General features: G+C 49.2%; 1 protein-coding gene across 1 annotated transcript in view; it reads left to right on the top strand.

The window, feature by feature from the left end:
- The window catches only part of LOC137381164 (probable G-protein coupled receptor 139), a 62,075-nt gene extending 37,500 nt beyond the window's left edge, over positions 1-24,575 (top strand). Inside the window, exon 2 of the mRNA XM_068053548.1 lies at positions 23,674-24,575. Coding sequence (XP_067909649.1) covers positions 23,674-24,575 — 902 coding nt within the window. The remainder of the gene's footprint in view (positions 1-23,673) is intronic.
- The last annotated feature ends 923 nt before the right edge of the window (positions 24,576-25,498 follow it).

The following is a 25,498-nucleotide window of genomic DNA, read 5'->3' as shown; positions in this document are numbered from 1 at the left end:
CGATCTGACCCCAGGCACTGAGGCAGACAGATATACATACACACACACACACCAATCAGACCCCAAGCACTGAGGCAGACGGATGTGCAAAGGCACACAAACACTCACCAATCAGACCGCAGGGACTGAAGCAGTCAGATATACAAATACACACACCACACACAAACACTCACCAATCAGACCCCAGGCACTGAGGCAGAAAGACATACAAATACACACACATACACACCAGTCAGCCCCCAGGCACTGAGGCAGACAGATATACAAACACACACACACACATACACACCTATCAGACCCCAGTTACTGAAGCAGGCAGATCGAGAAACACAGACACACACGCACGCAAACACACCGATCAGACCCCAAGCACTGAGGCAGACAGATATACAAACACATCCGCACACACCGATGAGACGCCAGGCTCTGAGGCAGACAGATATAAAAACACAAACAGACATCGATCAGACCCCAAGCACTGAGGCAGTCAGATATGCAAGCACATAAACACACCGATCAGATCGCTGGCGTTGAGGCAGAGAGATATACAAATACACACACACACACACACCGATCAGAACCCAGGCTCTGTGGCAGACAGATATACAGACACACACACAGGCACACCAATCAGACCCCAGGCACTGAGGCAGTCAGATATACAAACACACACACCATACACACACCGATCGGCCCACAAGCACTGAGGCAGACAGATGTACAAACACACACACACACAACGATCAGACCCCTGGCACTGAAGCAGACATATATACAAACACACACACAAACACCGATCAGACCACAAGCACTGAGGCAGACAGACATACAAATACACACACACACACACACACACACACACCGATCAGACACCAAGCACTGAAGCAGACAGATTTCCAAAAACACACACAAACACAAACACACCGAGCAGACCCCAAGTACTGAGTCCGACTGATGTGCAAAGACGCACACACACACACACCAATCAGACCCAAAGCACTGATGCAGACAGATATACAAATACATAAACACACCGATCTGACCCCAGGCACAGCGGCAGACAGATATCCAGACACACAAACACACCGATCAGACCCCAAGCACTGAGGCGGACGGATGTGCAAAGGCACACAAACACTCACCAATCAGACCCCAGGCACTGAGGCAGTCAGATATACAAATACACACACCACACACAAACACTCACCAATCAGACCCCAGGCACTGAGGCAGAAAGATATACAAATACACACACACACACACAAACACTCACCAATCAGACCCCAGGCACTGAGGCAGTCAGATATACAAATACACACAAACACTCACCAATCAGACCCCAGGCACTGAAGCAGTCAGATATACAAATACACACACCACACACAAACACTCACCAATCAGACCCCAGGCACTGAGGCAGAAAGATATACAAATACACACACACACACACCGATCAGCCCCCAGGCACTGAGGCAGACAGATGGACAAACACATGCACACACGCACGCAAACACACTGATCAGACCCCAAGCACTGAGGCAGACAGATATACAAACACATACGCACACACCGATGAGACGCCAGGCTCTGAGGCAGACAGATATACAAACACAAACAGACATCGATCAGACCCCAAGCACTGAGGCAGTCAGATATGCAAGCACATAAACACATCGATCTGACCCCAGGCACTGAGCGAAACAGATATACATGCACACAAACACACCGATCAGACCCCAAGCACTGAGGCAGACGGATGTGCAAAGGCACACAAACACTCACCAATCAGACCCCAGGCAATGAAGCAGTCAGATATACAAATACACACACCACACACAAACACTCACCAATCAGACCCCAGGCACTGAGGCAGAAAGATATACAAATACACACACACACACACACCGATCAGCCCCCAGGCACTGAGGCAGACAGATATACAAAAACACGCACACACACCGATCAGACCCCAGTCACTGAAGCAGGCAGATAGACAAACACATACACACACGCACATAAACACACCGATCAGATCCCTGGCGTTGAGGGCGACAGATATACAAATACACACACACACACACCGATCTTAGCGCAAGCACTGAAGCAGACAGATGTACAAACACACACACACACACACACACACACCGATCAGATCCGAGGCACTGAAGCAGACATACATACAAACACACACACAAACACCGATCAGACCCCAAGCACTGAGGCAGACAGATATACAAATACACACACACACACACCGATCAGACACCAAGCACTGAAGCAGGCAGATGTACAAAAACACACACAAACACACACACAACGATCAGACCCCAGGCTCTGAGGCAGACAGATATATATACGCACAAACACACTGAGCAGACCCCAAGTACTGAGGCCGACGGATGTGCAAAGACACACACACACACACCAATCAGATCCCAGGCACTGAGGCAGACAGATATACAAACACACACACACACAAACACTAATCAGACCCCAGGCAAAGAGGTTGAAAGACATATAAACGCACACACACACACGCACACACACACAGGCACACCAATCAGAACCCAGGCACTGAAGCAGTCAGATATACAAACACACACACCACACACACACCGATCGGACCACAAGCACTGAGGCAGACAGACATACAAATACACACACACACACACCGATCAGACTCCAGTCACTGAGGCTGACAGATATACAAACACACACAACACAAACACCAATCAGACCCAGGCACTGAGGCAGACAGTCATGCAAACACACACACACACACACACACACATGAATCAGACCCCCAGGCACTGAGGCGGTCAGATATACAAACACACACACCATACACACACCGATCGGCCCACAAGCACTGAGGCAGACAGATGTACAAACACACACACACACAACGATCAGACCCCTGGCACTGAAGCAGACATATATACAAACACACACACAAACACCGATCAGACCACAAGCACTGAGGCAGACAGATATACAAATACACATACACACACACAAACCGATCAGACACCAAGCACTGAAGCAGAGAGATGTCCAAAAACACACACAAACACCGATCAGACCCCAGGCACTGAGGCAGACAGATATACATACGCACAAACACACCGAGCAGACCCCAAGTACTGAGGCAGACGGATGTGCAAAGGCACACAAACACTCACCAATCTGACTCCAGGCACTGAAGCAGTCAGATATACAAATACACACACCACACACAAACACTCACCAATCAGACCCCAGGCACTGAGGCCGACAGATATACAAATACAGACACACACACACACCGATCAGCCCCCAGGCACTGAGGCAGACAGATCTACAAACATACACACACTGATCAGACGGCAGGCACGGAGGCAGACAGATACATATACACACACGCGCGCAAACACACTGATCAGACCCCAAGCACTGAGGCAGACAGACATACAAACACATACGCACACACCGATGAGACGCCAGGCTCTGAGGCAGACAGATATACAAACACAAACAGACATCGATCAGACCCCAGGCACTGAGGCAGTCAGATATGCAAGCACATAAACACACCGATCAGATCCGAGCCACTGAGGCAGACAGATATACATACACACAAACACACCGATCAGACCCCAAGCACTGAGGCAGACGGATGTACAAAGACACAAACACACACACACACCTATCAGAACCCTGGCACTGAGGCAGGCAGATGTACAAACACACACACACAGACACACCGATCAGAACCCAGGCACTGAGGCAGACAGATATACAAACACACACTCACACACACACCATTCAGACCCCAGGCACTGAGGCAGTCAGATATACAAATACACACACACACACACCGATCAGACCCCAGGCACTGAGGCTGACAGATATACAAAGACACACATCACAAACACCAATCACACCACAGGCACTGAGGCAGACAGACATACAAACACACACACACACACACACTAATCAGACCCCCAGGCACTGAGGCGGTCAGATATACTAACACACACACCACACACACACACACAACACACACCACACACACACACACAACACACACACCGATCAGACTCCAAGCACTGAGGCAGGCAGATATACAAATATACACACACACACACCGATCAGACAGCAAGCACTGAGGCAGACAGATATACAAACTCACATACACACACACCGATCAAACCCCAGGAATTAAGGCAGACAGATATATAAACACACACACACACACATGCACACACACACCGATCAGACGCCAGGCACGGAGGAAGACAGATATACAAACACATACGCACACACCGATGAGACGCCAGGGTCTGAGGCAGACAGATATACAAACACAAACAGACATCGATCAGACCCCAAGCACTGAGGCAGTCAGATATGCAAGCACATAAACACACCGATCAGATCCCTGGCGTGAGGCAGACAGAATTACAAATACACAAACACACCGATCAGATCCGAGGCACTGAGGCAGACAGATATACATACACACAAACACACCGATCAGACTCCAAGCACTGAAGCAGTAAGATGTACAAACACACACACACACACACACACCGATCAGATCCGAGCCACTGAGGCAGACAGATATACATACACACAAACACACCGATCAGACCCCAAGCACTGAGGCAGACGGATGTACAAAGACACACACACACACACACCTATCAAAACTCTGGCACTGAGGCAGGCAGATGTACAAACAGACACACCGATCAGAACCCAGGCACTGAGGCAGACAGATATACAAACACACACACACACACACCAATCAGACCCCAGGCACTGAGGTAGACAGATATGCAAACACACACACACACACACACACACACACACACACACACACACACACACACACACACACACACACACACACACACACACACACACACACACACACACACCATTCAGACCCCAGGCACTGAGGCAGACAGATATACAAACACACACACCACACCCACAACGATCGGACCACAAGCACTGAGGCAGACAGACATACAAATACACACACACACACACCGATCAGACCCCCGGCACTGAGGCTGACAGATAGACAAAGACACACAGCACAAACACCAATCAGACCACAGGCACTGAGGCAGACAGACATACAAACACACACACACACACACTAATCAGACCCCCAGGCACTGAGGCGGTCAGATATACAAACACACACACCACACACCACCCACACACACAACACACACACCGATCAGACCCCAAGCACTGAGGCAGGCAGATATACAAATATACACACACAGACACCGATCAGACCCCAAGCACTGAGGCAGGCAGATATACAAATATACACACACACACACACCGATCAGACACCAAGCACTGAGGCAGACAGATATACAAACTCACACACACACACACCGATCAAACCCCAGGAATTAAGGCAGACAGATATATAAACACATACACACACATGCACACACACACCGATCAGACGCCAGGCACGGAGGAAGACAGATATCCAAACACATACGCACACACCAATGAAACTCCAGGCTCTGAGGCAGACAGATATACAAACACAAACAGACATCGATCAGACCCCAAGCACTGAGGCAGTCAGATATCCAAGCACATAAACACACCGATCAGATCCCTGGCGTGAGGCAGACAGATATACAAATACACACACACACCGATCAGATCCGAGGCACTGAGGCAGACAGATATACATACACACAAACACACCAATAAGACTCCAAGCACTGAAGCAGACAGATGTACAAACACACACACACACCGATCAGATCCGAGCCACTGAGGCAGACAGATATACATACACACAAACACACCGATCTGACACCAAGCACTGAGGCAGACGGATGTACAAAGACGCACACACACACACACACACACACCTATCAGAACCCTGGCACTGAGGCAGGCAGATGTACAAACACACACACACAGACACACCGATCAGAACCCAGGCACTGAGGCAGACAGATATACAAACACACACACACACACACACCAATCAGAACCCAGGCACTGAGGCAGACAGATATACAAACACACACACACACACACACGCACACACACACACCATTCAGACCCCAGGCACTGAGGCAGTCAGATGTACAAACACACACACCACACCCACAACGATCGGACCACAAGCACTGAGGCAGACAGACATACAAATACACACACACACACACCGATCAGACCCCAGGCACTGAGGCTGACAGATATACAAAGACACACAGCACAAACACCAATCAGACCACAGGCACTGAGGCGGTCAGATATACAAACACACACACCACACAAACACACACACACACCGATCAGACTCCAAGCACTGAGGCGGTCAGATATACAAATACACACACACACACACCGATCAGACAGCAAGCACTGAGGCAGACAGATATACAAACTCACATACACACACACCGATCAAACCCCAGGAATTAAGGCAGACAGATATATAAACACACACACACACATGCACACACACACCGATCAGACGCCAGGCACGGAGGAAGACAGATATACAAACACATACGCACACACCGATGTGACTCCAGGCTCTGAGGCAGACAGATATACAAACACAAACAGACATCGATCAGACTCCAAGCACTGAGGCAGTCAGATATGCAAGCACATAAACACACCGATCAGATCCCTGGCGTGAGGCAGACAGATATACAAATACACACACACACACACCGATCAGATCCGAGGCACTGAGGCAGACAGATATACATACACACAAACACACCGATCAGACTCCAAGCACTGAGGCAGACGGATGTACAAAGACACACACACACACACACACACACACACACACGCACGCACGCACGCACACACACACACACACACGCACACACACACACACGCACACACACACACACACACACACACACACACACACACACACACACACACCTATCAGAACCCTGGCACTGAGGCAGGCAGATGTACAAACACACACACACAGACACACCGATCAGAACCCAGGCACTGAGGCTGACAGATATACAAACACACACGCACACACACACACACGCACACACACAAACACACCATTCAGACCCCAGGCACTGAGGCAGTCAGATGTACACACACACACACCACACCCACAACGATCGGACCACAAGCACTGAGGCAGACAGATATACAAACACACACACACACGCACACACACACACACACACACACCATTCAGACCCCAGGCACTGAGGCAGTCAGATGTACAAACACACACACCACACCCACAACGATCAGACCACAAGCACTGAGGCAGACAGACATACAAATGCACACACACACACACCGATCAGACCCCAGGCACTGAGGCTGACAGATATACAAAGACACACAGCACAAACACCAATCAGACCACAGGCACTGAGCCAGACAGACATACAAACACACACACAAACACACACTAATCAGACCCCCAGGCACTGAGGCGGTCAGATATACAAACACACACACCACACACACACACACACCGATCAGACTCCAAGCACTGAGGCAGGCAGATATACAAATACACACACACACACACACACCGATCAGACACCAAGCACTGAGGCAGACAGATATACAAACTCACATACACACACACCGATCAAACCCCAGGAATTAAGGCAGATAGATATATAAACACACACACACACATGCAAACGCACACTGATCAGACGCCAGGCACGGAGGAAGACAGATATACAAACACGCACAAACACACCAATCAGACACCAAGCACTGAGGCAGTCTGATGTGCAAAGACACACACACACACACACCTATCAGAACCCAGGCACTGAGGCAGACAGATATACAAACACACACACACATACCAATCAGACCCCAGGCACTGAGGTAGACAGACAGATAAATACACACACATACACACACACAGGCACACCAATCAGACCCCAGGCACTGAGGCAGTCAGATATACAAACACACACACCATGCACACACCGATCAGCCCACAAGCACTGAGGCAGACAGACATACAAATACACACACACACAGACCAGACCTCAGGCACTGAGGCAGACAGATGTACAAACACACACACACACAACGATCAGACCCCTGGTACTGAAGCAGACATATATACAAACACACACACAAACACCGATCAGACCACAAGCACTGAGGCAGACAGATATACAAATACACTCACACACACACACACACACACACACACACACACACACACACACACACACACACACACACACACACACACACACACACACACACACACACACACACACACCGATCAGACACCAAGCACTGAAGCAGACAGATGTACAAACACACACACAAACGCACACACACCGATCAGACCCCAGGCACTGAGGCAGACAGAAATACATACACACAAACACACCGAGCAGAACCCAAGTACTGAGGCAGACGGATCTGCAAAGACACACACACACACACCAATCAGAACCCAGGCACTGAGGCAGACAGATATACAAATACACACATACACACACTAATCAGACCCCAGGCAAAGAGGTTGACAGACAGAAAACACACACACACACACACACACACACACACACACAGGCACACCAATCAGAACCCAGGTACTGAAGCAGTCAGATATACAAACACACACACACCACACACACACCGATCGGACCACAAGCACTGAGGCAGACAGACATGCAAATACACACAACACAAACACCAATCAGACCACAGGCACTGAGGCAGACAGATATACAAACACACACACACACACACACACACACCAATCAGACCCCCAGGCACTGAGGCAGTCAGATATACAAACACACGCACCACACACACACACACCGATCAGACCCCAAGCACTGAGGCAGACAGATATAGAAACACAAATTTACACACACCGATCAGACACATGGAATTGAGGCAGACAGATATACAGACACACATGTGCACACTGAGGCAGACAGATATACAGATACAAACACACATGTACACACTGAGGCAGACAGATATACAAACACACATGTACACACTGAGGCAGACAGATATACAAATGCACACATACACACACTAATCAGACCCCAGGCAAAGAGGTTGACAGACAGAAAACACACACACACACATACACAGGCACACCAATCAGAACCCAGGTACTGAAGCAGTCAGATATACAAGCACACATACCACACACACACCGATCGGAACACAAGCACTGAGGAAGACAGACATACAAATACACACAACACAAACACCAATCAGACCACAGGCGCTGAGGCAGACAGATATACAAACACACACACACACACACACACCAATCAGACCCCCAGGCACTGAGGCAGTCAGATATACAAACACACACACCACACACACACACACCGATCAGACCCCAAGCACTGAGGCAGACAGATATAGAAACACAAATATACACACACCGATCAGACACATGGAATTGAGGCAGACAGATCTACAAACACACATGTACACACACCGATCAGACCCCAGGAACTGAGGCAGACAGAAAAAGAAACACACACTCACACACCGATCAGACGTCAGTCACGGAGGCAGACAGATATACAAATACACACACACACCGATCAGACACAAAGCACTGAGGCAGACAGATATACAAATACATAAACACACCGATCAGACCCCAGGCACTGAGGCAGACAGATATACAGACACACAAACACACCGATCAGACCCCAAGCACTGAGGCAGACGGATGTGCAAAGGCACACACACACACCTATCAGAAACCAGGCACTGAGGCAGACAGATATACACACACACACACAGGCACACCAATCAGACCCCAGGCACTGAGGCAATCAGATATACAAATACACACACCACACACGCACACACACGCCGATCGGACCTCAAGCACTGAGGCAGACAGACATACAAATACACACACACACATACCGATCAGACCCCAGGCACTGTGGCTGACAGATATACAAAGACACACAGCACAAACACCAATCGACCACAGGCACTGAGGCAGCTAGACATGCAAACACACACACACACACACACACAGATACACGCTAATCAGACCCCCAGGCACTGAGGCGGTCAGATATACAAACACACACACCACACACACACACACACACACCGATCAGACCCCATAAACTGAGGCAGACAGATATGTAAACACACACACACACACACACACACACACACACACACACACACACACACACACACACACACACACACACACACACACACACACACATACCGATCAGGCCCCAAGCACTGAAGCAAGCAGATAGACAAACACATACCCACACGCTCGCAAACACACTGATCAGACCCCAAGCACTGAGGCAGACAGATATACAAATACATAAACACACCGATCAGACCCCAAGCACTGAGGCAGTCGGATGTGCAAAGACACACACACACACCTATCAGTACCCGGGCACTGAGGCAGACAGATATACAAACACACACACCACAGACACACCGAACGGACCACAAGCTCTGAGGCCGACAGACATACAAATACAGACACACGAACACCGATCAGACCCCAGGCACTAAGGCAGACAGATATACAAACACACACACACACCGATCAGACCCCAGGCACTGAGGCAGACAGATATACAAACACACACACACTCACCGATCACACCCCAAGCACTGAGGCAGATATATATACAAACACACACACACACACACACCGATCTGACCCCAAGCACTGAAGAAGACAGATGTACAAACACACACACTCACACACACCGATCAGACCCAGGCACTGAGACAGACAGATGTACATACACACAAACACACCGATCAGGCCCCAAGCACTGAGGCAGACGGATGTGCAAAGACACACACATACACACCGATCTGACCCCAAGCACTGAAGAAGACAGATGTACAAACACACACACTCACACACACCGATCAGACCCCAGGCACTGAGGCAGACAGATATACAAATACACACATACACACACTAATCAGACCCCAGGGAAAGAGGTTGACAGACAGAAAACACACACACACACACACACACACACACAGGCACACCAATCAGAACCCAGGTACTGAAGCAGTCAGATATACAAACACACACACCACACACACACCGATCGGACCACAAGCACTGAGGCAGACAGACATGCAAATACACACAACACAAACACCAATCAGACCACAGGCACTGAGGCAGACAGATATACAAACACACACACACACACACCAATCAGACCCCCAGGCACTGAGGCAGTCAGATATACAAACACACGCACCACACACACACACACACCGATCAGACCCCAAGCACTGAGGCAGACAGATATAGAAACACAAATTTACACACACCGATCAGACACATGGAATTGAGGCAGACAGATATACAGACACACATGTACACACTGAGGCAGACAGATATACAGATACAAACACACATGTACACACTGAGGCAGACAGATATACAAACACACATGTACACACTGAGGCAGACAGATATACAAATACACACATACACACACTAATCAGACCCCAGGCAAAGAGGTTGACAGACAGAAAACACACACACACATACACAGGCACACCAATCAGAACCCAGGTACTGAAGCAGTCAGATATACAAACACACACACCACACACACACCGATCGGAACACAAGCACTGAGGAAGACAGACATACAAATACACACAACACAAACACCAATCAGACCACAGGCGCTGAGGCAGACAGATATACAAACACACACACACACACACACACCAATCAGACCCCCAGGCACTGAGGCAGTCAGATATACAAACACACACACCACACACACACACACCGATCAGACCCCAAGCACTGAGGCAGACAGATATAGAAACACAAATATACACACACCGATCAGACACATGGAATTGAGGCAGACAGATCTACAAACACACATGTACACACACCGATCAGACCCCAGGAACTGAGGCAGACAGAAAAAGAAACACACACTCACACACCGATCAGACGTCAGTCACGGAGGCAGACAGATATACAAATACACACACACACCGATCAGACACAAAGCACTGAGGCAGACAGATATACAAATACATAAACACACCGATCAGACCCCAGGCACTGAGGCAGACAGATATACAGACACACAAACACACCGATCAGACCCCAAGCACTGAGGCAGACGGATGTGCAAAGGCACACACACACACCTATCAGAAACCAGGCACTGAGGCAGACAGATATACACACACACACACACAGGCACACCAATCAGACCCCAGGCACTGAGGCAATCAGATATACAAATGCACACACCACACACGCACACACACGCCGATCGGACCTCAAGCACTGAGGCAGACAGACATACAAATACACACACACACATACCGATCAGACCCCAGGTACTGTGGCTGACAGATATACAAAGACACACAGCACAAACACCAATCGACCACAGGCACTGAGGCAGCTAGACATACAAACACACACACACACACACACACACAGATACACGCTAATCAGACCCCCAGGCACTGAGGCGGTCAGATATACAAACACACACACCACACACACACACACACACACACACACACACACCGATCAGACCCCATAAACTGAGGCAGACAGATATGTAAACACACACACACACACACACACACACACACACACACCGATCAGGCCCCAAGCACTGAAGCAAGCAGATAGACAAACACATACACACACGCTCGCAAAGACACTGATCAGACCCCAAGCACTGAGGCAGACAGATATACAAATACATAAACACACCGATCAGACCCCAAGCACTGAGGCAGTCGGATGTGCAAAGACACACACACACACCTATCAGTACCCGGGCACTGAGGCAGACAGATATACAAACACGCACACCACAGATACACCGAACGGACCACAAGCTCTGAGGCCGACAGACATACAAATACAGACACACGAACACCGATCAGACCCCAGGCACTAAGGCAGACAGATATACAAACACACACACACACCGATCAGACCCCAGGCACTGAGGCAGACAGATATACAAACACACACACACTCACCGATCACACCCCAAGCACTGAGGCAGATATATATACAAACACACACACACACACCGATCTGACCCCAAGCACTGAAGAAGACAGATGTACAAACACACACACTCACACACACCGATCAGACCCCAAGCACTGAGACAGACAGATGTACATACACACAAACACACCGATCAGACCCCAAGCACTGAGGCAGACGGATGTGCAAAGACACACACATACACACCGATCTGACCCCAAGCACTGAAGAAGACAGATGTACAAACACACACACTCACACACACCGATCAGACCCCAGGCACTGAGACAGGCAGATATACATACACACAAACACACCGATTGGACCCCAAGCACTGAGGCAGACAGATATACAAACACACACACACATACCAATCAGACCCCAGGCACTGAGGTAGACAGACATATAAATGCACACTCACACACACAGGCACACCAATCAGACCCCAGGCACTGAGGCAGTCAGATATACAAACACACACACACCCACACACCGATCAGACTCCAGGCACTGAGGCAGTCAAATATACAAAGACACAAACACACGGCGATCAGACACAAGCACTCAGGCAGACAGATATTCAAACACAAATACACACCGATCAGACCCCATGCACTGAGGCAGGCAGATATACAAGCACAAAAACACACCGATCTGACCCAAGGAACTTTGGCAGACAGATATCCAAACACACACACACACCGATCAGACCCTAAGCACTGAGGCAGACAGATATACAAGCACATACACACGGCACAGTGGCGCAGTGGTTAGCACCGCATCCTCACAGCTCCAGGGACCGAGGTTCGATTCTGGGTCCTGCCTGTGCGGAGTTTGCAAGTTCTCCCTGTGTCTGCGTGGGTTTCCTCCAGGTGCTCCGGTTTCCTCCCACATGCCAAAGAGTTGCAGGTTGATCGGTTAATTGGCCATTACAAATTGCCGCTAGTATCGGTGGGTGGTAGGGAAATATCTAGGGACAGGTGGGGATGTGGTAGGAATATGGGATAAGTGTAGGATTAGTATAAATGGATGGTTGATGGTCGGCACAGACTCGGTGGGCCAAAGGGCCTGTTTCAGTGTTGTATCACTACACTAAACACACCGATCAGATCCCAAGCACCGAGGCAGTCAGATATACAAATACACACACACACACACAAACCAATCAGACCCCAGGCACTGAGGCAGACAGATATTCAAGCACAGACACACACCGATCAAACCCATGCACTGAGACAGAAAGATATACAAACACACACACACACACAACGATCAGACCCCAAGCAATGAGGCAGACAGATGTACAAACACACACACACACGCACACACACGCACACCGATCAGACCCCAGGCACTGAGGCAGACAGATATACGATCACAAAAACACACCGATCAGACCCCAGGAACTGAGGCAGAAAGATATGCACACACACACACACACACACACACACACACACACACACACACACACACACACACACACACACACACACACACACACACACACACACACACACACACAAAAACACCGATCAGACTCCAAGTACTGAGGCAGACAGATGTAAAAACACACACACACACCGGTCAGACCCCAGGCACTGAGGCAGACAGATATGCGAACTCAAAAACACACCGATCAGACCCCAGGAACTGAGGCAGTCAGATATACAAACACACACACACACACACACCGATCAGACACAAGCACTCAGGCAGACAGATATTCAAACACAAACACACACCGAAAATACCTCATGCACTGAGGCGGGCAGATATACAAGCACAAAAACACACCGATCTGACCCAAGGAACTTTGGCAGGCAGATATCCATACACACACACACACCGATCAGACCCCAAGCACTGAGGCAGACAGATATACAAGCACATACACACGGCACAGTGGCGCAGTGGTTAGCACCGCATCCTCACAGCTCCAGGGACCCGGGTTCGATTCTGGGTCCTGCCTGTGCGGAGTTTGCAAGTTCTCCCTGTGTCTGCGTGGGTTTCCTCCAGGTGCTCCGGTTTCCTCCCACATGCCAAAGAGTTGCAGGTTGATCGGTTAATTGGCCATTACAAATTGCCCCTAGTATCGGTAGGTGGTAGGGAAATATATAGGGACAGGTGGGGATGTGGTCGGAATATGGGATAAGTGTAGGATTAGTATAAATGGATGGTTGATGGTCGGCACAGACTCGGTGGGCCAAAGGGCCTGTTTCAGTGCTGTATCACTACACTAAACACACCGATCAGATCCCAAGCACCGAGGCAGTCAGATATACAAATATACACACACACACACAAACCAATCAGACCCCAGGCACTGAGGCAGACAGATGTACAAACACACACACACACACACAACGATCAGACCCCAGGCACTGAGGCAGACAGATATTCAAGCACAGACACACACCGATCAAACCCATGCACTGAGACAGAAAGATATGCAAACACACACACACACACAACGATCAGACCCCAAGCACTGAGGCAGACAGATGTACAAACACACACACACACGCACACACACACGCACACCCATCAGACCCCAGGCACTGAGGCAGACAGATATACGATCACAAAAACACACCGATCAGACCACAGGAACTGAGGCAGAAAGATACACACACACACACACACACACACACACACACACACACACACACACACACACACACACACACACACACACACACACACACACACACACACACACGATCAGACTGCAAGCACTGAGGCAGACAGATGTAAAAACACACACACACACCGGTCAGACCCCAGGCACTGAGGCAGACAGATATGCGAACTCAAAAACACACCGATCAGACCCCAGGAACTGAGGCAGTCAGACATACAAACACACACACACACACCGATCAGACCCCAGGCACTGAGGCAGACAGATATACAAATACACACACACACAAACACAAACCAATCAGACCCCTGGCACTGAAGCAGACATATATACAAACACACACACAAACACCGATCAGACCACAAGCACTGAGGCAGACAGACATACAAATACACACACACACACACACAAACGAATCAGACCCCAGGCACTGAGGCAGACAGATATACAAACACACACACCACACACACCGATCAGACCCCAGGCACTGAGGCAGACAGATATACAAACGCACACACACACACAAACCAATCAGACCCCAGGCACTGAGGCAGACAGATATACAAACACACACACCACACACACACCGATCGGAACACAAGCACTGAGGAAGACAGACATACAAATACACAAAACACAAACACCAATCAGACCACAGGCGCTGAGGCAGACAGATAATCAAACATATACACCAATCACACACACACCGATCAGACCCCAAGCACTGAGGCAGACAGATATACAAATACACACACACACACACCAATCAGACCCCAAGCACTGAGGCAGACAGATATTCAAGCACAGACACACACCGATCAAACCCATGCACGGAGACAGAAAGTTATACAAACACACACACACACACCGTTCAGACACCAAGCACTGAGGCAGACAGATGTACAAACCAAAAACACACAGATCAGACCCCAAACACTGAGGCAGACAGATGGACAAACACACACACAGACGCACACACACCCGCACACCGATCAGACCCCAGGCACTGCGGCAGACAGATATACGAACACAAAACCACACCAATCAGACCCCAGGAACTGAGGCAGCAAGACACACACACACACACACACACACACACACACACACACACACACACACACACACACACACACACACACACACACACACACACACACACACACACACACCCCCCGATCAGACTCCAAGCACTGAGGCAGACAGATATACAAACGCACACACACACCGGTCAGACCGCAGGCACTGAGGCAGGCAGATATACAAACACACACGCCACAGCGCAGGCCCTGATATATATATATATATATATGCAAACAAACACAGACACGCACACACCTGCGGAGACACAGCACAACCCAGGCACTCGACCGCAATCCCCTCCACGTTTACCTCTCCTTTTCCCTCTCACCTCCGAGTACCTTGGTTAATGATTTGTCACTCGGAAAACAACAAAAGTGCGACAAAGGTCTTTGATGTATCATTTGTCAGACCCCCCCCCCCCCCCACTCACCCCCCGCACTGCATCAGTTTACCAGTTGACTTCAGTGGAAATCTGTTAATGATGAGTCTCGGTGTAGGTCGCATACTTGTGGTTACTCAGTTGGACTGGACGGAACTTTGATTTGGTTCCCGAGTCTGGCTTTGCTGCAATATCGGCCGGAAAGCATACTGTCCCTCGGTGTACCGGAGATACAAGCCCGCAAAGACCCCGCCCCCTCCAGTCAGAAGCTGACAAGTGATGAACCAGAGAAATTATTAACCGAGGTCAGGACGAGACTTGTCCCATGGAGGGAAACCAGTGCCCTGATGTTTTCCTTTTGGTTAATGATGACCCCCCCCACTTCCTGGTTTACCAATTCCCCTCTTCGGACTTGGTCTTTCAACGGTACAAACCACACCTTTGGTTAACCATTTCACCCTTTCCCCCACCCACTTTTCAGTTAAGGATTGCCCCTCCGCTCACTGGTTAACCATTTATCCCCACAGTGGCAAATAACCAGTAAAGTCGGGAAGCCTCACGCCCGGCCCCCGCCCGCCCACCCAGCAACCTCCTTCCACAATGCACCACACCTCACATAGACACCTGAGGGAAGGGGGCTCTCCTTCCCCCGCCTCACTCCCACAGAATGTGCCCTCAGACCCCCGCACCCACACACCATTCAAGGAACCACCCACAAAACCAACCTTCCAAAACATGCAGGGAAACGTGCAACAGGCCCTGTGACAAATCCACACATGGACACACACACACACAAGGCACAAAGCACAACCCAGGCCCTGACGCACACAGACACACACGCAAACACACATACACACACACAAGTACAGATACAAGGACACACAAGCACGTCCACACAGACATACACACACAGCACAACCCAGCCCTGAGACACAGACACAAAAGCACACACGCACATACACACGCGTGCGCACAGAGCACACAGCACAACCCAGGTCCTGAGATACACACACACAGATTATCACACACGCAGACACACTCGACACAGATGCACCAACACACACAGATATACGCACACACACACACAGACACAGGTCACACCCAGGAACCTTAGCCAGACACATGCACACTCGGACACACACAGACAGACACACTTGGAAACACACAGATCACAACCGAGGCACTGATCTCGACACACACTTGCACATAGTTCACAACACAGGCACTGAGCTAGACAACAGATGACAACACAAGCACTGAGCTAGACACACACATACACAGATCACGACACAGGCACTGAGCTAGACACACACACACACACACACATATGAACACAGATCACACCATATGCACTGAACCAGTCAAATTCAGTAACACACTGTGTGTGCAGGAGGGTTTTCTGACACAGTATATGGACAGGCCAACCAGGGGCGATGCCACATTGCATTTGGGACCGGGTAAGGAACCCGGCCAGGTGTTAGATGTAGATGTAGGTAAGCACTTTGGTGATAGTGATCACAATTCGGCTAAGTTTAATTTGGCGATGGGCAGGGACAGGTATATACCGCAGGGCAAGAATTATAGCTGGGGGAAAGGAGATTATGATGCAATTCGGCAATATTTGGGATGCGTAGGATGGGGAAGGAAACTGCAGGGGATGGGCACAATCGAAATGTGGAGCTTATTCAAGGAGTAGCTAATGCGTGTCCTTGATAAGTATGTACCTGTCAGGCAGGGAGGAAGTTGTCGAGCGAGGGAGTCGTGGTTTACTAAAGAAGTTGAAGCGCTTGTCAAGAGGAAGAAGAAGGCTTATGTTAGGATGAGACGTGAAGGCTCAGTTGGGGCACTTGAGAGTTACAAGTTGGCCAGGAAGGATCTAAAGGGAGAGCTAAGAAGAGCGAGGAGAGGACACGAGAAGTCATTGGTGGATAGGATCAAAGAAAACCCTAAGGCTTTCTATAGGTATATCAGGAATAAAAGAATGACTGGAGTTAGATTAGGGCCAATCAAGGATAGAAGTGGGAAGATGTGTGTGGAATCAAAGGAGATAGGGGAAGTGTTAAATGAATATTTTTCGTCAGTATTTGCAGTAGAGAAAGAAAATGTCGTCGAGGAGAATGCTGAGATACAGACTACTAGGCTAGATGGGATTGAGGTTCACAAGGAGGAGGTGTTAGCAATTTTGGAAAGGGTGAAAATAGATAAGTCCCCCGGGCCAGATGGGATTTATCCTTGGATCCTCTGGGAAGCCAGGGAGGAGATTGCAGAGCCTTTGTCCTTGATCTTTATGTCGTCATTGTCGACAGGAATAGTTCCGGAAGACTGGAGGATAGCAAATGTTGTCCCCTTGTTCAAGAAGGGGAGTAGAGACAGCCCTGGTAATTATAGACCTGTGAGCCTTACTTCGGTTGTGGGTAAAATGTTGGAAAAGATTATAAGAGATAGGATTTATAATCATCTTGAAAAGAATAAGTTAATTTGCGATAATCAGCACGGTTTCGTGAAGGGTAGGTCGTGCCTCACAAACCTTATTGAGTTTTTCGAGAAGGTGACCAAACAGGTGGATGAGGGTAAAGCAGTGGATGTGGTGTATATGGATTTCAGTAAGGCGTTTTATAAGGTTCCCCACGGTAGACTATTGCAGAAAATACTGAAGTATGGGGTTGAAGGTGATTTAAAGCTTTGGATCAGAAATTGGCGAGCTGAAAGAAGACAGAGGGTGGTGGTTGATGGCAAATGTTCATCCTGGAGTTTAGTTACTCGTGGTGTTGCTCTCTCACACACACACACACGCTCTCTCTCAAACACACACACACACTCTCTCTCACACACACACTCACTGTCTCTCACGAACGCAATCACACACACACTCTGTCTCACCCAAAGACAAACACACACACTCACACACATGCGCTCTCTCTAACACACACTCTCTCACACACACTCTCTCTCTCACACACACACTCTCTCACACACACACCGCACTCCCTCTCTCACAGGCACACACCCACACTCTCTCCCTCACATACACGCACTCTCACAGACATACACATACATGCTCCCTCTCTCACACACATAGATGCTCTCTCTCTCTCACGCACACACACAAACTCTCTCGCACAAACACTCACTCTCAGATGCACTCACACACAGTCTCTCAGAAACACATACGCTTTCCCACACACAAACACACGCACGCACACACGCACGACACTCTTTCACACACACACAACACACACGCTCACTCACACACACTATCTCTCATACACACATACTCAATTTCTCTCACTCTCACACACACGCTCTCTCGCAAACACACGCACAAACACATTCTTTCTCACACACACACACACACGTACACATGCTCTCTCTCTCTCACACTATCTCTCTCTCTCACACACACAGTCTCTCTCACACTCACACACAGAGACTCTCTCTCATGCACACACGTACAGATGCTCTCCCCTGCACACGTACTCTCGCTTTCTCTCGCATGCACACTCTCTCTCAAACATACACACACTCTCTCTCACACACACACGTACACATGCTCTCTCTCTCACACACACTATCTCTCACACACATATACTCTCTCCAACACACGCACGCACTCTGTCCCAGACAAACACGCACACTGTCTCTCTCTATCTCTAACACACACATGCTCTCTCTCACTTTGACACACACACACGCTCTCTCACACACACATACACACACTATCTCTCACACACACACTCTGTCTCTATCTCACACACACACACTCTCTCTCTCACACGCACATACACACACAACCCGCTCACTCTCTCTCCCGCACACGCACCCCACACGCACGATTTCTTTCCCTCTCTCACACACACGCTCTCTCTCGCAAACACACGCACACACGATCTCTCTCCCTCTCTGACACACACACACTCTCAGCAACACACACACACACTCTGTCTCAAACACACACACGCTCTCTCTCAAACAGACACTCACACACACACACACACACATACACACATACACACACACACACATACACACACATACTCTCTCTCTCTCTCACACACATACTCTCTCAGACATACACACAAGCTTTCTTTCTCTCTCTCTCTCTCTCTCTCACACACACACACACAGATGCTCTCTCTCAAACACACACTCACACACATGCTCTCTTTCACACATGCTCTCTCTCTCACACACACACATTCTGTCACACAGATACACACACATGCTCTCTCTCTCACGCACACACATGCACATATACACACACAACTCTCTCTCTCAGCCACTCTCTCTCCTCTCTCTCACTCACGCAAATTCTCTCTCTCTCTCTCAGTCACACACACACTCACTCACACACACACACACACAGACAAACACTGTCACAGACATAAACGCACGCTCTCTATCTCTCTCACACACACAAACACTCCACACGCCCGATCGCTCTCCCTCTCACACACACACACGCTCTCTCAAACAGACACACATACACACACTCTCTCAGACACACACACACTCCACACACACGAACTCTCTCCCTCTCACACACACAAACACTCTCTCTCACAGACATGCACACACGCTCTCTATCTCTCACACACACATGCGCTCTCTCACACACATACACGCTCTCTCCCTGTCAGCCAAAAACACACACACACACGCTCTCTATCACACACATGCACACGCTCTCTCTCAAACAGACACACATACACACTCACACACGCTCTCGATCACACACATGCACACGCTCTCTCTCAAACAGACACACATACACACTCACACACGCTCTCTATCACACACATGCACACACACACTCACACACACATGCTCTCTATCTGACACGCGCACACACTCACATGCTATTTCACATGCACACATACACATGCTATTTCACACACACACACAACCACACACACACACACACACCCACACACACACACACACACACACACACACACACACACACTGTCTCAGGCACTCACATACGCTCACAAATACACTCACGCACTCTCACAGGCACACACACATTCACACACACACGGTAACTCTCAGACGCACTCACACACACTCTCAGACACACACTCGCTTTTGCGCTCACACACACGCTCTCAGACACACACACACATGCACTCTCACACACACACACACGCACTCTCACACACACACACACTCATACACACGCTCACACACACGCATACACTCTCTCTCAAGCAGACGGACATACACACACTATCTCACACACACACGCACGCACTCACACACATACGCAAACATGCTCTCTCTCTCACACAGACACACGCACTCACACTCTCACAGACATACACACATGCTCTCTGTCTCAAACAAACACACACTCGCTCTATCACAGACATACACACATGCTCTCTGTCATACAAACACACACGCACGCACACAACGCGCTCTCAGATACACAGGCACACAAATAGACACATACACTCTCTCAGAGACGCAATCACACACACACACTCTATCACACGCACACAAACGCCCACTCTCTGACGCACTCACACACATTCTCTCTCAGACACGCACACGCTCTCTCTCACACACACAGTCTCTCACATACACTCTCAAACGTACTCTCTCTCTCAAACACACACACATACACTCTTTCTCTGACACATCCAAAGACACATGCAGTCTCTCTCAGATACACACACAAACACTCACACACACACTCTCTCTCACACACACACACTCAGACACGCACGCTGTGTCTCTCAGGCATGCATACACAATCTCTCTCTCTCACACACACACACTCACACACACATACACACACACACGTGCTCTCGCAGACACACACGTGCATGTTCTCTATCACACACGCACACGCATACACGCACACTCTCTCTCTCACACACACGGTCTCTCACACACACACTCCTGCTCTCTGTCAGACACACACATGCTATCTCTCTCTCACACACAGGCACACGTTCTCTATCTCTCTGACTCACGCACACACAGGTCAGACCCTAGAACTGAGCCAGGCATATAAATGCACACACACACCACAGGCATTAAGACAGAGTCTCTCAGTCAGTTCAACATTTAACTCTCCATACAAGACCACAGTGCTGCAGATGCTGGAAATCTGAAATAAGAACAGGAATTGCTGGAAATACTCAGCAGGTCTGGCAGGATTTTTTGAGAGAGAAACAGAGTTGAATGTTTCAGACCGGTGACCCTTCATCAGAACTGGGAGAGATTAGAGATCGAAAAGTCTTTAAACCAGACGGGGAAAGGAGGGAGGGGGAGGATTATGATCAACAATTCAGTTTAACAATTTCAATATCATCCTTTTATTATTTAATCTCTCCTGTCTTCCACAGTATCAGAGACCTTCCCATTTGTTCATTCAGGTCCAATCTTATCAATACATCACTGGATTCAGGAACACATTTATAAATCTCAATAAGTCCTCAATTAAATTGGTAACTTTGCTCCAGCCTGATGTATAATTTCTCTGTTTATTTCCCTTCCTCACAGTTAATGTGCTGACGATTGGGATCCTGTCTCGGGGAAAGTGCGGTCTCTCCAAATGTGTCACTCGCTACCTGGTGGCCATGTCAGCGGCGGATCTACTTGTCATTATCCTAGACCTGATATTGAGACACATTCCTATTGTTTATTGGGAACAGTTTCAGTTCCTGTGGTACATGCCCGTGTGTAATATCCACGCCGTCCTGCTTTATGCAGCCACAGACTGTTCTGTCTGGTTCACCGTCGCTTTCACCTTTGATCGATTTGTGGCCATTTGTTGCCAGAAACTGAAAAGTAAATATTGCAGTGAGCAAACGTCGGCTGTGGTTGTGGGAACAGTGACTGTGCTGAGCTGTTTAAAGAACATCTTCTGGTATTTTATGTTAACAGGTCGGTATTCGTTGCAGAACGATCCCTGGTTTTGTGATATAACAATGGATGTTCTGGAATCCTTTGTCTGGATAGCAATTGAGTTTCTCCACAACATTCTAACCCCGGCGATCCCATTTGCGCTGATTCTGCTGCTCAACGCTCTCACCGTGAGACACATTTTAGTGAGCAGCAGAGGACGGAGGAGACTCCGGGCTCACAGCAGTGGGGAGAGTCGCAGAGACTCCGAGATGGAGAGTCGAAGGAAATCCATCATTTTACTGTTAGTAATCTCGGGGAATTTCATCCTGTTGTGGGCACTCTTAATGGCATATTCTCTATGGAGCCGGATGTGGTATTTGGGGTATCAGTCTGTTTATATCCCTGATCTTCTGCTGGATTTGAGCTTCATGCTGGAGCTCCTGAGTTGCTGCACCAACACTGCGATTTATGCCGTGACCCAGAGTCAGTTCAGGGAGCAGTTGAAGAAGGTGCTGAAATATCCCTTTACTACAATTGCTAAATTCATTCAATGTTGAGAGGGGGGCGGCTCCAGTCACCATGGAGACAGAGCTGGGGAGGGGCCTGTCACCATGGGGACCGAGCGGGGGCCGGGCCTGTGAACATGGAGCCATAGCGGGGGCGGGGTCTCTCACCATGGAGACAGGGCGGGGGCGGGGCCGGTCACCACAGAAAACAGAGAGAGGGCGGGGGCTGTCACCATGGAAAACAGAGCGGGGGTGGGGCTGGTCATCATGGTGACAGAGCAGGGGCGGGGTTTGTCATCTTGGAGACAGAGCTTGAGCGGAGCCTGTCACCATTAATAACATAGCGGGGGCGGGGCCTCTCACCATGGAGACAGGCCGGGGGCGGGGCCTGTCACCATGGAAAACAGAGTGCGGGCATGGCGTGTCACCATGGAAAACAGAGCAGGGGCGGGGACTTTCATCATTGTGACAGAGCAGGGGCGGGGCCTGTCATCATGGAGACAGAGTGGGGTCGGGGTCTGTTTCCAGGGTGACAGGGAGTGGGGGTGGGTCTGTTACCAGGGAGATGGAGTGTGGGGGCGGGGTCTGTTCCTCTATTGATGGAGAGGGGACGGGGTCTGTTTGCAGGGTGAAGGGGAGTTTGGGCGCGCTCTTTTACCAGGGTGACGGGAAGTGGGGTCGGGGTCTGTTACCAGGGTGACCGGGAGTGGGGGCGGGGTCTGTTCCCAGAGTGATGGAGAGTGGAAGCGTGGTCTGTTTCTATGGTGACGGGGAGTGGGGGCGTAGTCTGTATCCTGGGTGATGTGGAGTGGGGGCACGGTCTGAATCTTTCGGACTCTTTTATCATCCCTTTCTAATATAAATGAATGCTGATAATTATTGATTATCCTTGATGATCATTTCTTAACATCTACTGACCTTTATAACCTTTATAAATTGTTCATAATTCTTTCTAACACTTTGTAAATCTTTAT

This window comes from Heterodontus francisci, chromosome 21 (genome assembly GCF_036365525.1).
Source record: "Heterodontus francisci isolate sHetFra1 chromosome 21, sHetFra1.hap1, whole genome shotgun sequence".
In the NCBI taxonomy this organism is placed as follows: Eukaryota; Metazoa; Chordata; class Chondrichthyes; order Heterodontiformes; family Heterodontidae; genus Heterodontus; species Heterodontus francisci.
This window is presented reverse-complemented; position numbering and strand designations above follow the sequence as displayed.